The sequence below is a fragment of the Mustela putorius genome, unplaced genomic scaffold (assembly GCF_011764305.1).
Source record: "Mustela putorius furo isolate JIRA1106 unplaced genomic scaffold, ASM1176430v1.1 tig00537350_pilon_pilon_pilon, whole genome shotgun sequence".
NCBI lineage: Eukaryota > Metazoa > Chordata > Mammalia > Carnivora > Mustelidae > Mustela > Mustela putorius.
The window spans coordinates 9,256,846-9,282,917 of NW_025422471.1; the positions used below are offsets into that span (position 1 = coordinate 9,256,846).

Sequence of the window (26,072 nt, forward strand, 5' to 3'; positions counted from 1 at the left end):
GGACGAGTAAGGGAACTAAAGTCACGGGGAAGGAAACTAGATTTGCTTAACCTTGAGGAAAGGACTGAATACTGCTGGTCCGATAGTTTATTTCTGAAAATACCAGTAAAACCGCTATTTTTATTCTTCTTTTTGATTGAGTTTCAACTAAAAAACCTTCCATAAAACAATTATCTCAACCATTTGGTTTATTGAACATTATACAAAACTTTCAAAAAGTTTATTTGTGAGAGTAGAGAAGCTGCCTATATGCCTTTTGTCTGATTTGTATACTTTCATTAACTTTTTTCAATCAATCTATTAATAACCTCTTGATTTTTTAGACTAGAATGACTCCTAACCATTTTCCCCCTCAGCCCTTTGCCCAGTTTTCAACTTTGTAATTCTGCTTGTAAGGTTTCATTTTAATTATACTGAGTATTATTTATTGCTCTGTAATTTCATCTCTATGTAGGAAAAACAAGAAACAATGCGAAACAGAAATGCATATTTGGGATGAAGTCAGATACCAAAGATACATATTCGCTAAAACAAAAAGAAAAAACTATTATAAATCAAACCATTCTGATCATTAGAAAAATTTATCAGCATCATGACATAAACCATTGCTGACCTAACCTTTGAGAAGTACTGACAACAAACTAAGTTCTTTTTATCTGTCACCACTTTAAGATTAATGATTTTTTCAACATGACTATTTCGAGGACAGAAAAATGGAGAATCATTGGAATTTTAGTTCATCTACTATTAAGATAAATGATAGTATAATAGGTGTAAATTCAAAGTTGGATTCCAGATTTTCTGTTCAGTGAAACTTAACCTACTGGAATTGCTAAGCAAATTTTTAAAAAACTTCCTTTCTTCAGTAGAACTAAATCCTATGTTCCAAAGAGTAGTTAGCCATTCTCTATTAATGTTTAACACCCACTACGCATAAATTTTCATTTGCTCCAATTCAGCTGCTTTTGAGAGGAAGATCAGATTAACCAAATCTGGGTTTACTATTCTAAAAAGATTTGGGGACCATAATTAAAGTAAAAATTGGTGGAAATACTTGTTTCAATTCTAACTGAAGAAGGCTAATTGTAAATGCTTGAATAAGGAACTTTTATTTTTTGGTCTATGTTAAGGGCAATATTATATATTACAAATTACATATATAAATAATACTATATACTTGTTTTATTAGAAGTATTGTTTTTATAACAACAAAACAATGTTGTTTTGTTGTTTAAAATTCTTTCAAAAGCAATTTGTTGGTTACTTTACTGATTTAATACTATTGGATCTTAATTCAGGAAGTGGTCTAAAAAAATCCAGAGAAGTTCACAATATTTGCTTTAAAAAGAAAAACATAAATATATATCTAACAGTACAAAGATAGTATTATGAAAAAAAAAATCACTTCTATCTAGTACTAGGAGTTATAGTTTAGGTTTTTCTTTTTTTAACACAGTTTAAATGAATTCATAACAAAAACTACATATCTATACTTATAAAAAGGCTTATAGTAATGAATTCAAATATGTAAGATACTGGAAAATACTCATATATCAAATATACAAATTATCATTTTGCTTATCACACAAAGTACTCCCAAATAGCCAACTCCCCTAAAAGTGAATCATTTGGATTTGTGATTGGAAAATGTTAAGAAGCCTCTTTTTCAAGTAATTTAATCTATTTCCCCCTAACAATTCACATAAATTCATGTTTATAAGTCTTTGTTGCTTGAGGCTTTCATAAACTGGAAAGCACTATATGAAAACTAGCATTTATTAAGAGGAAATACTTTTTAAAAAATCTAGTGATCAATGATGTTAAAATTATCTTTTATTTCATCTGAAAAGGTCTGCTTTTTGTAAAATTTGCAATACCTTGAAAGATATAGGCTTTGGAACCAAGCAAAAACAATACCACAACATTTTCTCATTAAGTTAGCCCAGTAACTTCTAATTCTGTATCAGAGGAAATAATTGTCAGAATATATCCTCCTCCCACAATTCCTTCCAACCTACAAGGTGAATTTTTTGATAACATAATTTGATTTACAGGAAAGAGTTAACCATTCCATGTTTCCATGGAACTGATGTCTGCAGTTTTGACAACACCAGGCACAGACTAATTCCAATAATGCCATTGCTGACCTTTCTAACTCAATCCACATTTGTTATAAAAACAATTATCATTCAGAACTTTGCAAGCTCCACGTCAGCAGGAGGTGCGATTGGTGTGGAAGCTACGTGATAAATGCCTGAGGGAAAGAGTGCCTCATGTCACTCAAAGATGACCCCTTCCTACTGCTTCAGGAGCAACAGTGACAGGCTCTCATCAAGTTCATAACTGGAAAGGTGTGTAAAGGCATATGGATTGCACATTCCAGCAACAGTGTTTTCATGTGAAGGTATTCATTTAACTCTCTGTAACAGCATAGACAAAAATGGCAAATGCTTCCTGGCATTTATATAAAGTATCCTAGCATTAAGGCATTTGTATCTACCTGGGAATGCTATTAGTTTGCAAAGACTGCAAACCCTGTATTCTATTCTCTCTGAAACACAATTGCGAAAATCATAAAGATCAAAGAAGTAAACTATTAGATCTGTTTAATATTCACATTTAAAAACTAAAACAGAAAACCAATTATTACTATAAATTTTAGAAACACATAAAACTGAATTTTTTTTCAATAGCCTATACAGAGGAAAAAGTAACAATATTTCAATCTAATTTACCTTCCTAGACTGTAAGCTTTTCCTTTTATCGTAATCAGCCTGTCAGCACACCACCTGGAATATAGTAGGAGTTCAAGAAACAATAAAAACACTGATTTCACATTTTATTTATACAAGGAAGAATGTTTTCCTGGTCATCTTGGTATTAAGGAAATGACAGAAAATGTATATAAATGGGCCACTTTATTCTCCATAGGAAAGCTAATATCAAGCTAGAAAACTCTTAACTTTGAAAAGACCCTTCCTAAGGAGCTGCCAGTAAAAATTCTAAAATCTTTTATATTCCCAATATTTCTACGGATTACATATGTGGAAAGCTGCATCTTAACAGCTCAGAAATCTTATTCCAGCCTTTATTTACATTTGTAATAAAGGCCTTGCTGGGCTTTTAAAAAAAGCCAGATCTATTGAACTACAGATATGAAATCTAGCAAAATACAAGAAAGAATAGCATAACTCAGTCTTGCGTTCAGTTGCTGGAACTCTGAGCCGTTTACAACTAAAAGCCAGGACTCAAAAAGCCTATGAATTTTATTTATTAATATTTCCATTTCCCCTACCTCTAAGCAATCTGAAGCAATTATTATATTTTCTAAAATAAAACTTAGGCAATACTATTAGAAAAAAGAAGTTTCTCACTGAAGGTTTAAATTTCATATACATTTGTTTAAATTCATGGACGTATATTGCTATTGTTAACTAGGACACAGAACAGAGTAATCTGCTTGCTAAGTGGCACTTTTGAATAAATGCAAAACTACAATGACAACTTACTAAAATAGGCAGGGACCTCAATGGCATTTTTTAGTGTTTAATACTTCTTACCATCATGAGTTGTAGAAGTTGGCAGATAGAACAGTTATGAAACATTAATTCTAATTGCAACTAGATGAATATTCCTTAAGAACATTTAATTTAGAAAACTACTTTTCTTAGCAGTGCAAAACCCTAACTCATGCTGTTGGTTATTTTATTAACTTGGAATTATTGCCAACAGAAGCAATTACTCTCTTGCTTAAATAATTTGTTATAACTAAAAAAAGGAGGTAAGAATTCGAAAAGAAGCAACATTTATTAAGTGCTACTAAGGTGACAGGCTAAGAAGTCTGGCACAGATAATACCTGGTGTTATTTCCATTTGACAAGTAAGAAAGCAGAAGCTCAGAAACGAACCTGTCTTATAATTTAGTTAATCAGAAGTTAGACACAACTGTGCCGGTTAGATGTCAAAACTATGTTTTTAAGTTTGTATTAGTTAACCTAGTAAACGTTATTCTCAATGCCTTCACAAGTGAAGTAAAGGGGCTATTGTTCAGAATAAAAATGTTCTCATTCATCATGTTGGGAAACACTTTACTGACTCTTTCTGAGCATTTTAAAGTTCCTTAGATAGTTTCTGCTACATCATGGTTTCTCTGATACTCTTTAGGATTAAGTATGTATTACCGAGACTTTTAGGGTTTCACATTTGAAGGCTAACTAGAAACAATTAATATTTCTTACAGTGTGTATAAAAACTTAGTAGGAAAATAAAAAAACTTTGATTTTTATTCAGCGCTGATATACTAATGTAGCAGTTTTCAGTTTAGATTATAACGCAGTAATAAAACACTCAGAATTTGTATCTTGTTAAAAGATCTATTTCCAAGATAAAACTAAAGTGTGCTTCTTTAGCAGATTAATTGCTGTGAGATCATCACTTCAGTTACATAAAAGCTAAATGGAAGTTTTAATGATTCTTTTCCAGCTGTACCACAATGTAACTTATTCCCACTAGGAAAGCAACTCTAATTTCAAAAGTGGTTATTATCCATACCCTTTCTTTTAGTTTTACTATAAACTACTGTTAGGGAAAAAACCTGCAAATTGAAACGTAAATTCATACTACACATTAAGATTTTAGATAATCTCAAATCTATTACTTAGTTACCACTTATATCTTAATATTTGGCAAAACTTACTATGTAGCAGTATGTTTTTGCTTACAGAACAGTGGTTACATGGAATAGAAATAAACTTTGTACATGAACTGTTAAAGTAGATCAAGGGATCAAACTGTCAAACTTGGCACATTCACTGCCTTTAAAAACCAAGAGAGTGTTATTATTGTAAATTTTAGAAATGTTTATTTTACAAACACACAAAACTAAAATAAGTATTTTAGTCCAACAGCCTACAGAGAATAAACGGGAGCTACATGCGTATAGTTGCACATTTGCATTAATATCCTTGCCATGATTCTAAGACCTTAAATCCCTGGAAGAGAGGACAGAACATTTTGATTTCAAAAAATATTTAAATTAAGATGTTTTACAGGTACAACATAAATAAATATCACTTTCAGATCAAGAAATAATAAAGATTAAGGAAAGCAGTGCATACCAAATGAAACTCTTTTTACTTTTGAGTCAAATTCTACAACATGGAAAAAGACAGAAGCCTACATTATAGGTTTGCAGAAGTTCTTTAAGTGCTTTTGAAAGTTAGCAAAGCTACAAATTCTGTCAATAAATAAATTAATATTTGTTTATAAGCTATGAAGTGTATAAGAAAAGACAAAGCAAGCTAAGTATGTTAGAAAGTTGACTCATATTTTTTGGCACCATCATGAAAACTCTGTGACTGAACGGCACATCATTTCCAATGTCACCAATAAGGCTTCAGTGTGCACTCCAGGACACACTTTTAAATTATCAGGCAGTTCCTTCAGAATATTTGGGAGCATCTGCAATGTCTTTATATTTCTGGCATACAAATCCAATAACCAGTCAGTATGAGCACTGGTGGTTTCTTTATAATTCTTACAAGCCACAAGCAGCTCATTTAGGTGAGTTAACCCTTTGAAAGCTAAGAGGAACTCCGAAGATAAATCAAAAATTGAACAAAAATTTAGCAACATTCTACTAAGTAAAAATGAGCCAAATTCAAGTTGCTGGTGGTAAAAATGTTTTTCTGCTTGGGCATGAAAGTTCTCCACTGTATCTTCTATTTTTGTAATAGCAAATAGTTCTTCTTTGATTTGAGATGATACCACATAATCCAAGGGCAATTCTCCCTTAGAGTTCCTCTGCTGTAAAAGCACTGGGCCTGTGAAAAAGAAAATGCACAATGTCAAAACATTTTTATTTTGGCAGCTGAACAGTTGTTTTCTCTATTTCTCCAAAGCACCCAGGTCTCTGTTTACAATCATATTTTGTACAAATTCATGTTGACAAAATTAACTGGCCATACATATTGACTGCCTAATAAAGGTACACCTAAAACCCCAGAATTCTAGTCAATGCCTAATTAGGTTTGCCTAAAAACACAAGCCTTCGTTCAATGAATACTGTAATTACAAATTTTAAAAAAGTATATCAAACTTCATAAATTGTCATGCGGAAATAAGAATTTCAGTGTTCCCAGAAGATATTAACAAAATATGTTCTTCCTCATTGTGTATACAAGTCTTAAATGTATCTTATTATTTCACCAAGGGGAAAGAAGTACTACCTCCTTCCATTGCTAACAGGTGACTACAACAGAACAGAGTATAAAACCATGCACAGACACAGATCACACTCTTCATTAACCTTCGCTTATGTTCAATTTTTAGTATATGTAACTGATTTACAAAAAATTAAATGTTACCTGCTCTGAGTCAAAAGTTAGATTTCATCTTTCTGTCCTAGCTAAACCTAATTTATATACAGAGCAAACACTGAAGAGTTTATCCCCTAGGTAGTAAAGGATAATATGGGAGGGGCAAAACAACAATGACTCAGTATGTTAGTACTTTGTCAAGTCCTGTCATTATTTATGTACTCTGCCATAAAGATGTTATAAAAGATCTAAGATCTTTTGTACTAGAAGACATAATCAGAAGGTCCTACTATACAACATAAGAGATACCGTCTGAAAACACATCATAGGTGCAAAAATTCCTAATGATGAAGCTGATGCAACATATGTAAAGGCCTAGTTTATAAAATATATTTAATATAAAAAGGTCAATGACTGATAATATGTAATTTAATTTTATGGGAAAAAATAAAATTCTAAAACTAGGTCTCTTTTTATTATATTTCAAAAAGTTGTACCAAGTGACTCCTCTTACAAAAACAAACAAACAAAAAAAAACAAATTATAGACAAGATACTGAAAGTAAACAAAAGTTTTAGAGACATAAATAACCTTCCGAATCACTTCTTTCAAGACTGAGTAACTCACAAAGAAGAATGATATAGTTACTATAATAATGCTGTTAAATGTTAAATGATTTGATAGGTCCAAACAGAATATGGCTAAGGCAAAGCTTAAGCTGTACAGTTGCCAAAGGACCTCTAAATTCAACTGCAAGTAGGTTTCTTCTTTTACGACAATGAATAGTACGTGGGTGAGTACTCACCCACGTACTGTTCTTCAACAAGAGCCCTGGAAAATTCACTTTGGTCAGTATAATCCCACTCTCTAAAGAGTTGGACTTAATACAGCAATGTCTCTTATACTGCTTAGATCATTTGAAGCAAGGCCAAATATAGGCTTCAAATGTCACTACATGACTGAGTAGAAAAAACACAGGAGACAGAACGTTATGGTTTAGTAAACATATAATATGAAAAAAAGTAGAAGAACTGAAAAATATATTGATTATGAAATGGTGTCAGGAAAACAGACACACTAAGGCCTTTAGGGGGCAGGAGAAGACTATAAATAACCAAAATGCTTCTGCTACCAAGCTATACAACCTTTCACATATGTATCTACATGGGGGGGTGGGGGAGGGCTAAAGAAAATTTGCATTTTATTTTCATGAAGAATGAAACAGCTTTAATTACAGGAGAAAATAATTTTAAATTTCCAGTTAAAATCAGGACAAATAAAAGTAACAGGAAATATACACAAATTTTTATTTCTGCGTTATAAACTAGTCATCACTTTCCCTTTGTTTCTCTTCTAAAACACAAATCAGTTATCAGCAAAATTTAACATAAAATTTATATTATTCAGTTCACATGTAAGAAGAATGTCACTGAAGAGGGGAGTAGGGTTGCTTTCTAAAATAACGAGATCAAAAATCAGAAAAAGCAGCAGAGAAATATTAAGTTCAAGTTATCTCCATCACAAAACCCCTGCACAACAGTTACCCCATTTGAAAAAAATCTTTCCACTATAACTTGATTGACTGCAAAACGTGAATGGAGATATTCTAGGATATCTTTCTTTTTGTAGTCTATAAAGAAATGACTCATTTAAAAAAAAAAAGGATTAATCGAGTTAACAGTTACATAGAAGAAATGAAACAAGAATGGAAAACCCAAGTAACCACAATGGAACACCTACATTCATTTATTAATAAGCTTTCAGAAATGGCTGGTTCACAAAAACATTACACACTTTAAGAGGATTAATATTTAAAACCAACCCACTCAATTCAAAATACACTCTCATACACAAACCTAAATAGGCTTTATAATTAATGAAAATGAATAAATAAATATTTACATATTATGGAAAGGTATCCCTATTAAATAAAATGCTTTCATTCTAGGAGACTTTCATCTTTTTCACTAATATGGAATAAGGGCGTTTTTCCTTACAGACCTTAAACATAAAATGCTATCTACCTCTGAGGGAATTCATCAAAAAACTGGATAATTTATCAAAACCCGTTTAGCATAAATGCACTCACCCCCATGCTGTAGTAGCAGCTTGCCAATTTCTACATGTCCGTTTGACAGTGCATCATGCAAAGGAGTCACCCCGTCCACTTGAGTGAGCAGATCTACCTCTGGACAACGTTGCAAAATTTCCTGGACACACACTGTGTTGCCATAGTTACAGGCTTCATGCAAAGGCGTCCAGCCAGCATTGTCTAAATTAGAAATCAAGCAAGTTTTAAAATAGCAAAAGTAGGACTTCTGGCAGTAAAGTACTGATATTCTACTTCCTTTATCAGTGTGACTTTCTAGGTGCTTCATATAGAAATAGCATGTTCTGATAGAAATGCCTAAGGTCATATTTCTAATCGTAAGAAAAATAAATTAAAACAATTTTAAAATAATGATTTTGAGATCCATCAAAAATGGACAAAAAATGTTTCTGTGCTATTAGTTACAAGTCAATATATGATGATTTCCTGGTTTTGTAACTGGTAATATTTTAAAGATATGTTAGGTAAATATACTTAAATGATTTTTCTTAATGTTGACATAACACTAATACCACAAACACTAAGACACTGGATCAGACTACAAAAATACAGAACTTACCTTTAACATTGATGTCTATTCCTGGCAAAGAGAGAAGAAGAATCAATTTCTCCACTTGGTTATTTATGCAAGCTCTATGGAGGGCTGTTTCTCCTGCCATAAAAAATTAATAGATTATTCCAGAGAAGACAAGATATCAACTAAAGAAAATAATCAAAGGGCATGAACTAGGAGATCTGGCCACAAGCCAGAAAATTATTTATTGAGTTTTCCTTTTGACTGGTTTAAACATCTCTTGCATTAAAAAAAAAAAAAAAAAAAAAAAAAGAAAAAGAGGGGGAGGGATACCCACCAATCCATAGAGCTTCTGTTCTATCAGCAATTCAGCAATGAAATTCTACTGCAAAAGGTTTAATACAGGCATTGTCTCCCCCTAGTTCAAGGTTTAAAGCTTCAATCCGGCTATAAAAGCCCCAAATGATCAGAGAACACCAAAAATACTGGGTTTTGAAGCAATAAAAGTTTAGAGTGCAATTGCCCTCTCTTAAATTTATTCATGAACCTACGTTAAATGTATGGCTCTTTTTTATACAGCATTTATAGCTTAATTCAAATGAATGTTTCTGGCTAAGCACGAGTGCCTCTACACACTCAAGTATAATTCAGAACTTCAAATCCATTAACAGATGGTTTGCTGCTTCTCAATAGGCTGTCTGGCTTGGCTACAGCAGCACAGAGAAGGAGAAATGGGGGAATCTTAATATAAACACACACACACACACACACACACATGGGGGAAAAATGTAGTACCATTTAAAGCTGAATAAGAGTGACAAATGAAATGGTAAAGTTTTTTCTAGGAGGGATGCAATTAGTGCCTGTTGGCTAAAAGAGTCTATATCCATCTCTGTTGTAACCAAGATTAATAAGATGTAAGTGACAATTTGATGTAAAGGGAATTTAAAAAACCTTACAATAAGCAATTGCTTGGAAAACAAATGAAATACTGAATCAAACCCTTTCTTGCTATAACATACTAAGTAGCACATTTTTACAGTGTTCAATTTTATAGATTATCTTTGTAACTTCTACCAAAACATTTCTTTTACATGCAGGGAAAGGCTTTTGAAGTTTTTTCTCTACTGTTTCTCAGTTCTCTTCCTCCCTCCCAGTTCCCTCTGCTGTTCAGACTAAAGTCATTCATATTCATTTTACTTTCTGACACAATAAACAAAGAAAAAGGACACTGTTCATGTAGTTAATACCAGAGTTCCACTTTAATACATTTTTCACATTTTGAGCTAAACGGGCAGCTATTGCAAATTCATCAAATGCAATTATGAACTTTTATCATGTGGAGAGATTATAGGAGCCTCACTCCTTCTGTTTACATTGGTGTCCTAATGATAATTTGTATATTAAAAGTGCAATACAGCTCATTAACAAGAGACTCCGCAACTTCCTTTGGTCAGGTATAGACTTGTGGAAGGTAACTTCTATTTGTGAATTAAGAAGTTAAGAAGCAAAAGAGGCACGAAGTGAATTATTACTGCACTATTCTTGTTACTCCATCCTTTAGGTACTTAGGTTCCAGTATAGTTAGAACCAAAAGCCAAACACATTTCATAGTCTGGGCTCAATGCCTGGGAGAAAAGAGTCCATATGCTTAACACAGCTATGTAACATAGCCTACTCCTCATGCTTTGTTCACAAAATGTCTAGGACTGAAAGAGATGAAGACTGAATTATACTTTCAAATCAAAAGACTCTAATCCCAAGCTGCACAGGTTGAGGTGGAATAGAAAAGTAAGGCGGGCAAGTCTGGAATGAGCTCAATATGAGCTAGTATCTGGAGAGGAGGGGGATAAAGAAAGGGGGGAAATGTTCTATTACACTGAATATTAAATAATCATATTCTCTGCGTACATGACCGTTCAAAAAAAAAAAAAAACCCTAATATACCATTGAAGAAGGTATTTTCTGGAACTAGTCAAGTTCAAGGATTCATTGGGGCCAGTGTGTAAAACTTGCAAATATTGACCACAACCATGAGAAGTTCTTAGCATAAATTAACTTAGATACTTGCAATACCTTTCAGATTAGTCTTGTGAAAATTCATCTTTGTAACTAAAGAGGGACAATTCTCCTTGGAACATGATAATTCTCCTTCTGACTTCTTTTTCAATCTTTTTAACGATGAACATTTAGCAAGGTTCAGCTCTCTGAAAATAAAGTAAGAAAAAAATGAAAGCTTGTTTTTCACCAAGGCATGGCAGTGTACATTACATAGTGAGTACTTTTTAAAATCTAGCCTCCTGTTCATTTAAACCCCCTTATTCACTCAAATCTTTACTGCTTACTTTTTATATTTATTCCAAATGTGCTGACACAAATTTTTATGCATTCATTTTTATTAACCTTGTACCCCCAATTGCTCACTGAAAAGTTTATGAATATGGAATGTCATGCAGAGGAAGAGCCCAAGTAAACTACATTTGGCAAAGATAAAAAAGCAAAATGCTAAGCTCCAAATGCAGGCTCCTGCTCCCCATTCTTATTTTCATATTCTGATCCTATTCTTCCTAAAAACATGTTAAGGTTTTCTGAATTTTTTACAGCATACTTTTAGAAAGGTTTTGCATGTGGGGGAAGCTAATGCAACAATTCAGAGTATCTTAAATGCGTATGCATTCTGAAATCCAATCCTTATTATATACAAATAGTGATTTAAAACATGGGCAAAAATACTGTGAAAGAATCTGAAAAACAGTTGTATTTCTTTTGAAAAGCACTTGATCTTAACACAAAGAAAACAGGTATCTTGAATTAAAGCAATAATGTTGATCATATGTATTTTTTTTAGTAAGTCTCAAACTCAGTTTTCTGCTACTCAGTATAATTCAGACAATGTAAGTATAAAATTTAAGGAATATCTCCAAAAAAGGGCTATACTTAAAAAAAAAAAAAAAAAAAGTTGATATATAAGCATCACTTACGGTAACTCTGGCAGCCCTTCAACTTGTTTCTGTTTCACACCGTTCAGCATTAATAAGGCTCTCTGAGATTCAAGGCAAGGCCGCTGTCCTATTTTCTTTGGTATCTGCGTCTTTCCAGTCCCATGCACACCAGTCTTCCCCAAAGCTGGCAAATAGGAATATACCTGTTGCAAAATAGTATTATATTGCTTTCTCAACTATAAAGACCTGGAAAGCAGTCAAAAGAAATTACCTGATTCATTTCACCATTACAATCAGTTATATTTTCTTGGTTTTATCACCATTGTTATCCTTTCTCATCTGAACATGCTAGAACTATAAGAAAGTTTGTAGTTCCAGGTCGTTAACATGACAGATACAAAAAGAAAAGTATCTTCTTGAAAATAATTATTTTTTCAAATTCACTTTTGATACTCTTTCAGCAAAGTTCTCATTTAGATTAGTCTAATGCCCAACTTGTTATGGTTCATTTGCATACTTTAAATATTTATGGTTTATGTACAACCTGTATTTTGTCATTTCCATTTTGGTAATGCCTTCCTTCGACAGAAAACAAGTCTGGAATGAGTGGACTAAGAGGAGCAAAAGTTGTTAAGGACAAAAGATTGCTGCAAAACAGTATTTGCCCAATCTGACTAATAAACAAGCATATTTCTCATTTGTTGAAGAAAATGCTGAAGACAGTAGATAGTAATCAAAGATGGCCAAGATAAAACTGGAAAACTTTGAGTCACATGCAGTTTACATATGTATATATAAAGATAAAAACATATAACCTTTGGCATCATTTACAAATTTTGCTTTTTAAATACCATTAAATACTACATAAAAATTTTCTGAATCTAGATCTTTTCAAAATAATTATCTTATGTGCTACGGCAAATGATTAGGAAACAAAGTTTCTGCATTGTTTTTCTGATATCAAGCCTTAACTACTCTCAAGTAATTAAAATTTCTATCACTAATTACACTTCATTTGGGGTACTGAAAAATAACCAGTCTTACATAGATTTGAAAGATTACAAAGATTTACATAAATTTGAAAGATTTAAGGTTAACAATTTCTGTCCAACTATTAGAAATCACAAAACACATTTAAAGTTGAATTTATGAACTCACTTCTTGGCAATTAGAAGAATAGAGTGGTCTTACCATTTTCTGAAGAGAGAGTGGCTCAGAAGAAACACTGATGGAACTCTGTAAACACAACTTTTTAAAGACTGCCTCTGCAACAAACATTTGAAGCCAGGAGGAGGAAAAGGAACAAATGAAAATCTCTAATTCCTGTGAAGAAAAGTCTGGACAAAACAAAAGAAGTAAATACAGTTACCGCTATACCCTATAAAAGTTCTGTCTATAGAATATTTTCTGCATGGGTTTTTATTTATTCAAATGATTATTCTTATACCAGTAGGATTCAGCCCCATAATTTTCAACCCCCATAAGGGTTAATACTCTTATTCTTTGCCTTTTAAGAAAAAAAAAATTTTTGGCACATATTCTCATATTTGAAACAATCATTTCTTTTTATTTTAAATAGAAATCTTGAAATTAGATACATACACACATGAATCAATAGATAATATATGAATAAATAGGTATGGGGTTTTAATTACTATATCTTTTTAATTTTTAAAATTAAAAAAAAATTTTTTTAATTAACATATAATACATTATTAGCCCCAGGGGTACAGGTCCGTGTATTACTTTATTTTCTGATTAATGTTAAAGATCTTTTCCCACAAAGGGTTGTGCCTTTTACCAACAAATACTAATTTTTTTTAATGGACACATATGTTATTTAATTTGAGCTGACAGGAAGAAAGAAATCAGACCCTCTCCCCCGACAACATCCATGAATCCTATCACTGCAGAGGAGGAATAAATGTACAGGAAAGGAAAATTTAAGACAAGAGAATGTGTAAGGACTTCCTTAGAAGTTTATACCCACTCTACTACAGGAATTAAGGGGAGGGAACTAAAATTTTAAATAACAAAACCCAAAGAACACCAAGAGCCTAAATCTCTTCTCCCAAAAACCTCAAGTTCTGCATATACGAAAGAACTGAGAGTAATGAAAAACTGGAATGACTATTTGTCACGTAAAATAATCTATTTGCTGTTATGAACTCTCCATTGATACTCTCTGCATAAGTAACAGAATGGATGATAAAGTGGACCATAAAGAATAAATAAGACCAATCAATAAGACACTACAAGAGCTAAAACTAAAACAGACAGCAGAAAAAAGTTGTGATGTTATACAGCACAGCAGATTCACTACTAGAGGGAAGAAAATTTTTTCCTCTGTCCTCCTAGGTTCTTTTGGCTGGTCTATTAATTAAACTGATATAAGACAGATTAATAGGAGAAAAACAAATTTAATTCCTTTCATATGGGAGCCTTACAGACATGAAAGGTTCAAAGACAGGTAAGTGAAGTTTATATGCCCTCCTGAGTTAAGGAGAATGAGAGTTGGGGTCTGGGGCTTCAAAGGAAAGGAAGACAATTTTTAGCAAGATGAGAAAAGCAAATGTTTGGTTAACAAGTATTTGACATGCTATGTAAAATACAATGAAACACAGAGAATAATCTGAACAAACAGGCTCTGCCAAACTTGACCTAGCTTACCACATCTATCTTACACATTTTGTAGTTATCTCTGGTGATGGCTCTCTTCCTGGACCAGTCCATCTAAATTCTTTTAGGCAGTTTAGGGAATAACAAAGAGTCCTTCCCGAGTCTTAAGATCCTTGATTGTCTTCAGCTCAAAATAACCCACATGCTAACATGGCACATTCTGGGGTGGCATATTCTGCTTCATTTCTGCCTTTGGAACTTCCCAAGAAGTTTCACATTGTAGAATTTGAGCTGGTAGGTTGCTCCATCTCATTGAACCAGTATCTTAGCCCTGAGAAAGGGTCAGCTCAATTAAAAGAGCTGTGTCTCTTTTCAGGATGTAGTGATGCTGGTGGGCTCCCAAAGTTAGGTCCACATTGCATAAAATATCAGGAATTTACTAAGAGTTATTTCTATGGAAGCAAAAGAATAGCAAATGCTAATGGTTGGGGCAGACTATAATCTAAATCTCTAAGTTCTGAAGGCAGCCAGTCAGGATTTGTACATGTCTAGCTCGAAACATCTTCAGGTATAATAAGGGCAGGCAATGTTAATCTGAAAGATTTTCATGGTTTGCAGTTTCACGGTCTCTGGTGAGTTTTCTGAGGCACCACACAGCAACAGGCATAAAGACAGTCCATGCATAAGCTGCTGTGGTAATTTCTCTAGTTGCCCAGCTTTTGCTTGCACAGCTTCTGGAAGAGGGGAGTTTCAGTTCTCAGAGTTTCCAAGTCAGAAAGGTGGAAGAAAATTTAGAAGTATCAGTTTGAACAGTTATAGCCAAATAATGGAGGCACTAGAAGAATTCAGGATCTACTCCAGTTTATGGGCAGAAAACAAGACCTCAAAAACGATGAACAGCAATAGAATTTGATATCCATAAACATGTATAGTACTGAAACAATTTTTCTCTCTACAGTCCCCTCCATTTAATCAATTTCAACCACAGTAAGACTAAGTCATTTGAAAATTAAGTTCAGTTTCAGTAAACTTGGCCTGATTATTTACATAAGTGCAGCAAGAATAGTTACTGATCATATAGGCTCTTCTAAATCTGCTTTGTTGGAACTTTTCATAATGAATCTTAAACTTTTTTTAAGTTTTGTGTATTTTTTTTTTTAGTAATCTCTACACCCAGTGTGGGGCTTGAACTCATTACCCCTAGATCAAGAGCTGTATGAACTACCAACTGAGCCAAAAAGGCACCCCTCAGACTGAATTTTCAGAAGATCTTGAGAATAGGAAGCCAAGTCAAGGTTCTTTCATCAGATTTTGTCTGTTATACCTACAGATGGGGATAAACTCCTCTTTTCTTGAGGTCTCCCAAACATCCAGATTTCTGAGCCTGCCAGCAAGTGACCTTGTTTACCTGGTAAGGCTGCTGGGACCCTGAAAGCAAGGTACCAGGCTGTTTTTCCAAGGGGATTTAATGGCTCCATGAAGTCAGCTTTAGTTCCTTAAAGCTGTCTGGTCATATCTGATTCTATGCACATTCTCAAATATGACATTTCTGCAAAAGTTTTGGCAATACAATCACTGTTTCCAATTGTGTCCTATTTTAAGGAGAACAGACTCTTATTGAACTTATGCAAATAGCTATACTGCCATGAAAATAAGAATGCTGAGAAGCTTCTGACTTCCAGAGAGATCAGGTAGGGAGGAAAGTACACACTTCATCTTTGTTTACAAAGGATAGTATACTTTACCAATTTGTTGTAAAGTTTCCTTAAAAGTTTACCCAGTAATGTTGCAAACAAAGTCATAAAAATTATCATTCTCAGTAGTTCATTCAGTCTCATAAAATTAATTCTGGTTGATCTTAATCTTTGCAGTTTTATGAAGCTATGTTTCTTCATCGGAGTTGTGCAAATTCTTACCCAGTTAAATGTTATTATCTTAAAATGATCAGAAACATGTATTCTAGAGTATTTGTCAGGGTCATCTCCATGAATCTCTTGGAGGATGAAATGTATTCGCAAAGGCAACAGAGAAGAGCAATAACACTCTGTAAACAACAGACTTAAAAGTGGCTGTGGTTAAGGGTCTGTTAAGAGTTCATTACAATTCAATTAACAAGAAAATTTGGTTACTTCTGTGGCATACTCCTCAAAATGATAGCTAGAATTACAAGTGATAACATAAACCAGGGCGTATCAGATATCTGGGAATTTTCTATTATTTTTGGAACACTTACATACACCTATATAAATACAACATAAAGAAGGCTTAGGTATTACTTCTTATTTGACAATATTTCCCCATGTGATTAAACCTAATTAGTTTAAAATCACTCATTTGACAAGGAGAGAGAACAGACCTTTTATAATATTCCAGACATCCTCTGCAAAATCCCAAATTTAATTCAAAGTAAAAAAAAGACGTCATTTAGAATTTGATTTGGGGAAGTTTGTCAAGAATATCAAAAAATTTTACAACACCTGGTCAAACAGGATCATAAGCCACTGTGAAATAATTTCACAAAAGTGACAAAAACTTTGCACTCAAATATAGAAATTTAGCTGGGGAAAAAAAACAAAACAAAAAACAAAACCTTAGCTCTTAAGAGAAGACTATTTTCTTACATAATCAAAGATTTGACAAAGACAACATAAGAAATTATTTTGATAATACAGTGAATCTTTGTTTTCTAGGCAGATTATTTTAAAGGTGAAGAAAAACCTTTTACATTATCAAAAGCAAACAGATCTTCCATGAAAACACTGTCCTTTTAGCATATTTAAGAATCAATGAAACAAGATGGGATTGGGAGGGAGACAAACCATAAGTGACTCTTAATCTCACAAAACAAACTGAGGGTTGCTGGGGGGAGGGGGGTTGGGAGAAGGGGGGTGGGGTTATGGACATTGGGGAGGGTATGTGCTTTGGTGAGTGCTGTGAAGTGTGTAAACCTGGCGATTCATAGACCTGTACCCCTGGGGATAAAAATATATGTTTATAAAAAATAAAAAATAAAAAAAAATACTTTTAGTATTACTTAAAGATAAAGTACATTATTGATATCAAAGATTATTTAAGGGGCACCTGGGTGGCTCAGTGGGTTAAGCCTCTGCCTTTAGCTCAGGTCATGATCTCAGGGTCCTGGGATGGAGCCCCGCATCTGGCTCTCTGCTCAGCAGTGAGCCTGTTTCCCCCTCTCTCTCTGTCTGCCTCTGCCTACTTGTGATCTCTCTCTGTCAAATAAATAAATAAAATCTTAAAAAAACAAAAAGATTATTTTAAAAAATGACAATGAATACTTTTAATTTTAGCCAATTTGAGCACACAAGGTAAAATTCTTTCTCCTTCACATTATGAAACAATGAAGACAAAACTATTTGTTTCGGGGTTTGAAACATGGCGGACGACGGGGACCAGCAACAAACCACCAACACCGTAGAAGAGCCCCTGGATCTCATCAGGCTCAGCCTAGATGAGTGAATTTATGTGAAAATGAGAAATGACAGAGAGCTTCGAGGCAGATTACATGCTTATGATCAGCATTTAAATATGATATTGGGAGATATGGAAGAAACTGTGACTACTATAGAAATTGATGAGGAAACATACGAAGAGATATATAAATCAACAAAACGGAATATTCCGATGCTTTTTGTCCGGGGAGATGGTGTTGTACTAGTTGCCCCTCCATTAAGAGTTGGCTGAAACAAAGAATTTATCGTGTCTGGAATATAGGAGTTTTTGTATAATTGCCTCTTTAAACGTAGAAGACATTCAAAAGAGAAACCTGCGTAAATTTTGATATTAAGAAGTGACCAAGGATTCTTCCACTCCTGAAATGAGTTGATTTACAGATAACTCAAACATTCTTACACTAACGGGCATTTTAATTTTTTTTTTTTCCAATGCTTTCAATAAATGTGATCGCCAAGATGCAGAACTCTTTTTTCAGGAATTAATTTGTTCTGTTGTTTTCTCAGACAATTTCTGGGTTTGTTTTTCTTTTAAATTAAACTTGATGTTTCCTTTTTTGATACATTAAAAAAAAACAAAACCCTATTTGTTTCTTCCTTACCAAAAACACATCTCCATACCTCTTACCTTCTTTTAGTAAAAAATTCAACTTACTTTCCTTGAATGCAGTTATTTCCCCTATTATTTCCAATAGTTTTTGATTACATATATTAATTATAATTCTTAACTCTCAGAATATTTAATTTCTAGTAAAACTTAGGAAATAGACAATTGTGGTATTACCAACAAATTTTGAATACATTCTACAATCTCTGGAAGTATACTGTTCCTCTTAGTAAATGTGTCAAAGAGACAAAAGACAAGTTCACTAACACACCAAATATCTTTAGTTCCTCTGTAAAAGGAAACCAGAAGTGGAAAAACCTTTAAGCAGGTTTTTATGTTTTTATGTTTCACTATTTCATCAATTTAGAAATGATCTAGGTATTCAATGATGAATTTCTATCATTTAACTTGACTTAGTAAAACTCTAAGGGTTTAAGAAGTTACATTAGACAAAGCCAGGCATCAACCAACCTATTTTTCTTGCTCACAACTTTTTTTAAAAAGATAATGTGAACTTATTTCACTAATAAAGTCAGGTAGAGTAAAAATTATATGTCTGCATTATATTCAATGTTGGCAATTTTAAAGACATGTTTATTGTAATTAAACCAGTGAACTTAAACTAGCTTTAATACTAAATACTTTCCCAGATTATGTGGACTTTAAAGGCATTTGCATTAGTCTGATGTATTTCTGAGAATTTTAAGATTATTTAATGTAGAGTTCTTTTTATAATTTTAGCAATACTATCCAGAGGTAGAATAATATTACACATCTACCTACCCACCCTGGCTCCCACACACCTGCAAACAGCCCTCACAGGTTTTAAATTTTTAGTCATGAGATAGGCATGATAATGTAAAGCTCATTAGTTTATAAAAGAGCAGCTGGATCCAAATTTTGTTTTGACAGTTGGAATAAGTTAAATTCACCTGTGCTCAGATGACTAAAACTCTTCAGTATTTATGGAGATGATATTTAAGATTTTTTATTAGCTTGATTTACAAATAGTTCTTTTGCTTATTCTTTCAGATAAAAAAAAACTTCTCCCTAAAGTTTACATTTCAAAGAATGGATCTTAGTTCTTAGAGTATGTGGCTGTTGAAAATTCATATTGCAAACACACCAAGTATCCAAGTTTTCTCCAGAATGGAGATTTGGGGCATATATGCCTATGATTTGTCAGGAACGTAGGGTGAGTGCTATTCAAATTTTTCTTTCCTTTTCTTAAGTGCAGGACAATTCTATTTTTAATGTTTCGATGTTTTACCATATCTACCAGCATTTTAAGATTTATAGGGAAGATCTGGGGGCCGGTAATTTTTTCTAGGGCTTCATTTCTGGTTTTGCAAAGATCTGTAAGATATCATGGAAAAGATTTCCAACTAAGATAGAAACCTAAGGATTTCTGCATCTACAGTTTAAGGGTTTAGTGCAATATACCCTTGGTAAATTTTCTGTAATGTTTTAAAACTCAAAGTCCTTCTGATTGCACAATCCAACCTTGGACCAATTCATCTTAGGGGAAAAAGCCTCTATTGTTGCTTCTGTGAGACCCTGAACATTAGCCTTTAGGCCGTCAGCTGATCATCTGTAAAAGGGTCTAAGAGATACTCTGGTCCTGTTTCCTCAGAGAGAGGGATTTTTCCTAAGGGTTTTTCCTAAGATGGCTTGTCAGTTAACTACAGCACAACTATGGGTCTGGAGAATACTCTTTTGCAGCTAATCAAGGTCCACCCTGGTGGAGTTGTGAATGGCTACTAATATTTCTGTTCACTAAATTTGGTAGGTCTTCTGAAAGTAGAGGTAAGAGGGCTTTATTATGTAAAAGATTTACTGGTGTTCATGGGTCATGAACATCCTCAAGGGACACTGCACAGGAAGGCCTGAAGCTAGCAGTGGATAGCCCCCCCCTTTTACAGACCCACTTTGAATTAGGAGGAATTTTAAGAAATTGCAAAGGAGGCCTACTGCTCCTAACAGGTGCTGCTGCTTAAATTTACTTCCTAGCCTCAGTACACTCTGAGCTTCCAGATGAGGCTGGAAAGCTGTAGGTAAATCTTTTAGTAGAAGGAAATACAGGTACCTGGGTGTTTAAGGAATTTTGGGGGAAGACAGGGCAATTTGGGAAGTTAAGAAATCTGCTGAGATGGGGCTAAAATTTAAGATGGGAAATTCATATGGGATGTGGACTTTAATTTTTGTTTGAATTTCTCTTCTTTAATCTTATTAAGGGAGTCCCTAAGGTTAGCTTTTATATTCTTGTGGATCTCTCTTTTAAAATCTGGTCTTTACACGGTACCAATAAGATGACTGTGTTTAAGACAAAAGCACTCTAAAATTTTTCCTTTTATATACAACCAATTGTATATTTTTGTATTACAAAGGATTTATTGCCTGTCCATTGACATGAGGGATCTTATACTAATCTTAATAGCAATTCAAACCCGTAAACCTTTTTGTGGAAAGATCCAGAAGCAACTTTCCATGCTTAGAATCAATCTTTACGGGGCATCTGGGTGGCTCAGTGGGTTGGGCCCCTGCCTTCAGCTCAGGTCATGATCTCAGGGTCTTGGGATCAAGCCCTGAGTTGGGCTCTCTGCTCAGCAGGGAGCCTGCTTCTCCCCTCTCTCTGCCTGCTTTTCTGCCTACTTGTGATCTCTCTGTCAAATAAATAAATAAAATCATTAAAAAAAAAAAGAATCAATCTTTACCATGGACACAAGAGGCAAGGTACAGAAGATGCAACCCCCATGATCCAAGAAGATCATTCAGAGTCTACCTTGGTTGTTAAGAGTAAAAAAGGTATAGTGAAAACAGTGACTCCAGTCAGACATGCTAATCTGTGAAAATGGGCAGATGCTACTGGAATGGGACTTTCTAGCAGTACTAAAACAACACAGGTTGAGATGACCAAGGCCTCTTCTGGACTAGGGCCTCTCATGACAAACTCTCTGCACAGCTTGCACAGTCAGACAAAGGGAGTGCTACTTATGACTTCATGTCTTGGAACCCTAGTCTATTCAACTGGCCACCAATCACCATGCTGGTATGTGCACCTTCCAGCTGGCAGAAACGGATGGAATATTCTCACTTGAGTCAAGCTCTCAGGACATAGAAGAAGACAAGACCCTCATCCAGTTTCTCTTACATGTACACTAACTGAGATTTGGGTCTCTCAGAGCCAGAGTAGGGATGTTCATTTTGGGGAATTGCATGTTTTTTACCAAGTATCTCATGGCACAGAAATTGCCTTGAGGTTGGTGGGTGACCTAGTTTCAATCTAACCTACTCTAGGGCAATTTATCCTAATATGGGAGTCCTGAGTTAGGCAGTGGGCACTCTAATAGCCTTTAAATGCTTGACCTGTGCCCCTCAATTTTGCGCTGACTTTACCTTATGTGCATGTTGATGCACAACTAAGTTTGTCTAAACATATACCATTTGATGAGAATTATGAACTCACCAGTCTGTGTGGCCAGTGGTTCAAAAAAGTAGGTTTATGGGGTTTATGCATGTGTTACACCCTATGGTTTTCTTCCTTATGACCAACAACACAGCAGAAAGACAAAGAAAAACAGTGACCATCTCTGGGAGGAAAATGATCCATAAAAATCAAGACTACTCATAACAAACCTTGAACAGAGTCACTATACACAAGGACCAAGTTTCACAAATACTTCCTTCTGCTAATCTGTATTTAGAAACGGAAAAAGAGGGCTCTCACCATTCTTGTTTCCACCGGACCACATAGGCAGAGATCTGGGACACTGACATGGTAAGAATTCTTACCTTCTGCTGGCTTTCTGTCAATGGTCCCAGGATCTCAGCATGAGCAGCCCCAGAGGAAGCAGTAAAATTACTCTCTCTGTGGTCAACTGTAGGGGAGGAAAAACTTTTGCTCTTCCTGAAGCCTATCGGTCTTCAACTGTCTTTAGCTCAAATTAATCCACATGCCAAGGTGGCACATTTTGGAGTATCATCTTCGGTTCCCCTATCACTACTAACACTGGAAAAATAAGAACTAGGAAAAGTCAATAAAATTAGCAAAATAAACATAACAGGTTAAATGCATTTTAAAAATTGAACAGATTGATAAACTAATTATCAATATAAAGTATAAAACCTGACCTCTGTAGTCAGGGGCTGTGTTTCTTTAGGCTAAAAGACACCTGACAACCAATTAAAGTTCTTTCCTATTCAGATGTTTTACCAAAAGGCTAAGGGATGATATCCTTGCAGTCCTTGATTGTTTGATCTGTTCAACTGGGGGGAGGCGATTAAAAGAGGGGGAGCAATGAAAAAGAATGGCCTAAGTGGGTGGAGAATTTCCCCCCAGGGAACATTTGGCAAGGTTGGTTGTCACAACAAGGGCATCCAGTGGTCAAAGCCTTGGAAACTACTAAATTCCCTACAATTCACAGTTCATAGGAGAGTCCCCAGAAATAAAGAATTATCCAGCCCAAAATCTAGAAAGTGCCCAGGCTAAGTTAGAAACTCTGCCTTGCCTATAGACCTGACGTTCTTGCCTTGAGGCACACTGCCATCTGGGCAAATGGCTCCAGTCAGATGTTAAGTAGATCCAATTAGTCCCACAAAGACAGGAGATTGCTGAATTCAAATAATCCTTTCCAAAATGGCCTCAACTGCAATATAATCTATAAGAACTGGAAAATAGAAAGGAGTTATTTATAACCTTTTGTTACAACTGACTACTCACAACCTACCAGACTATAAGTATTACTGAAACTGCATAAGCTGAAGAATGATAATCAGAAGATTTTAATCAACTTGACATGTTACATTTTATAAATTTAAGGTGTACAGCCAAGTCACTTTGATACATTTACGTACTGTAACATGACTGCCACTGAAGTAACATTTATTATATAACATCATTATAGTATAATATTATCTGGATTCATTATACTGTATATTAGATCTCTATGGCTTATTTACTACTCCTTTTAAGTTTGTACCCCTAAACACAAATCAATCCTACCTCCCACTTCCCATCCTATAGTAACCACCATTTTGATGTGGAGAGCAAAGGCAAAATAAATGTGTAAGAGAAATTAAATTTCCTTTGTAGCCCACTGACGAGTAGTTGAGATAGGCAGAGTGACCTTCCTCAAGGAACTCAATTGCCTCAATGTTAATGCTTTGCCGGAGGCAAAAGACAACCTTAGCTAGACATTAGCCCAACTTCCAGGATCCTCTAATTCTTTAACATATAAAATCCCTTTGGAAACTTCCTTTATCTCTATCCCCCCCAAAAAACATGTATGTTAGCAATCATCCTCCAAATATATGGCTCACTGATAAACATCTGAAGGGTCTCATGACTAAAGTTTTACTAGACTGTAGTAAACGAATAACCTTTTCCTAAACATCTAGCCCCTCAAGATCTTAAAAACCTTGCTTCCAAATCCCTTAGAGACTTAAATTTTATCCTTAACCCCTCCCAACTTAAAACTATATAATCAATCCCTCCTTATAACCCCAGGGAAGCTCTTTCTGTCCAAGGTAAGATCCCTGTGTTTAAAAAAACCAAACCAAAACAAAAACATCTTTTTGCACCGAAGAAGTCTTAAGAATTCGTTGTGGACCATTTGCTCCAGCACCCCAACATCACACCACATCAATTTCACTCTTGTTGTTGTTGTTGTTGTTGTAGGTGGTAGTGTTGGTTTTACAGGTTTGACTTTTAAAATCCCGCACGTTAGCAGTATCATATACAGTACTTGTCTCTCTGTGTGTGACTTATCTCACTTAGCATAATGCATGCAAGGTCCATCAATGTTGTTTCAAATGAATATCCTCCTTTGTCATGGCTGAATAATATTTCATTGTGTAGGTATACCACATCTTTTTTATCCATTCATCCAATGACAGGCATTTGGGTTTTTTCGTATCTTGGCTATTGTGAATAATGCTGTGACAAAGGGTGTGCTAAACCTCATCAAAATGCTGTTTTCACTTCCTTTGGGTATGAACCCAAAGGTGGTATTGCTTAACTGTATGGTAGATCAGTTTTAATTTTTTGAGGAACCTCCATATTATCATTCATTATATTTGGACTATTTATTCTACATTTCTACTAACAGTGCATAAAGATCCTCCTTTTATTAAACACATCCTTTTAAACACATCAGCTCTTGTCTTCTTGATAATGTCCATTCTAACTGATGAGGCGTTATGTCACTGTCATTTTAATTTGCATCTTCCTGGTGATTAGTGATGCGGAGCATCTTTTCATGTGCCTGTTAGCCATTTTGATGTCCTCTTTGGAAAAATGTCTCTTTAGCTCCCCTGCCCAAATTTTAAAAGATTGTTTGTCTGCTATTTTTGTTAGTTCTTTGTATATTTTGAATATTAACCCCTCACTTTTTTTTTCCCAAGATTTCGTTTATTTATTTGACAGAGACAGTGAGAGAGGGAACACAAGTGGGAAGAATGAGAGAGTTTAGAAAAGCAGGCCTCCCACTGAGCAGGGAGCCCGATGCAGGGCTTGATCTCAGGACCCTGGAATCATTACAGTAGCGGAAGGCAGATACTTAACAACTGAGCTACCTAGATACCCCATAACCCCTCATCTGATATGTGGTTCGCAAAAAATTTTTCTATTCTGAAACCATTCTTTTGAACATAAAATGTCTGGTTACACATTTTTTTTAAAAGCCTATCATCATAGCCTTTACAACAACCTATTAATCTCTTAACTTATCACTTCTAAGCGGAGGCAAAAAGAAAGTAGAAATAACTTTCATTGTACAGTTCAAAAGAGATGATCCAAATGAACTTATTCATCCAGAAGGAGCATTTGATAGCTTAAAAAAAAAAAAAACAAACCAGAAAACACTAAAATCATAAAGGATCCACATTTTACCAGATAATACATTTAAAGGGAATAATAAACAGATGAAAAATAGAACACAAGAAACTAAGCCACAGGACTGTAAGCCCTTTAAGGACAGGATCATTTTTTAATCCCTCACAGGTTATAGGCTACTAACTTGCAGATAACAAACATTTAGTATTTGAAAGGTACATGAATGCATGAATGAATGGCAGAGACCATTAACTGTAGAGAGCTAAACCTAGATCAGCTTTTCAAAAGTTTATCACACCATGCCACTCCTCATTAAAATGGCTTCTAACTCCTCAACTCTTTCTTTGCCTTTATTTTACTCTTTTCCTTGCACCTTGCCAGCAGCCAGCTACTGTAAGATTTCACACAGGCCCCATTTTTTCCTTTCTCAGTTTTGGCAAATGTTGTGTTTTCTAATGGGAGATGTTTCCGTGACTCTGCCCAATTCCTACTTATCCTGTAGGACTGCTTTCCTCGACTACCTAGTATAAAGTGTAAGTTCACTCATCTCAACACCTGGCCTTTGTTTGAATCACTTGACTTTTTTTTTTTTTAAAGATTTATTTGACAGACAGAGATCACAAACAGGCAGAGAGGCAGGTGTGGGGGGTGGAACAGGCTC

General features: G+C 34.6%; 1 protein-coding gene and 1 pseudogene across 1 annotated transcript in view; one reads left to right on the forward strand and one right to left on the reverse strand.

The window, feature by feature from the left end:
- Positions 1–5,114: 5,114 nt before the first annotated feature.
- SLF1 (SMC5-SMC6 complex localization factor 1) overlaps positions 5,115–26,072 on the reverse strand; it is an 80,666-nt gene continuing 59,708 nt past the window's right edge. Inside the window, exons 16-21 of the mRNA XM_004769906.3 lie at positions 13,075–13,220; positions 11,923–12,086; positions 11,018–11,148; positions 8,987–9,079; positions 8,407–8,589; positions 5,115–5,822 (exon numbers count right to left, since the gene is read on the reverse strand). Of these exons, the coding sequence (XP_004769963.1) occupies positions 5,341–5,822; positions 8,407–8,589; positions 8,987–9,079; positions 11,018–11,148; positions 11,923–12,086; positions 13,075–13,220 (1,199 nt within the window). The 3' untranslated portion in view covers positions 5,115–5,340. The remainder of the gene's footprint in view (positions 5,823–8,406; positions 8,590–8,986; positions 9,080–11,017; positions 11,149–11,922; positions 12,087–13,074; positions 13,221–26,072) is intronic.
- On the forward strand, positions 17,881–18,533 carry LOC101670698 (annotated as a pseudogene).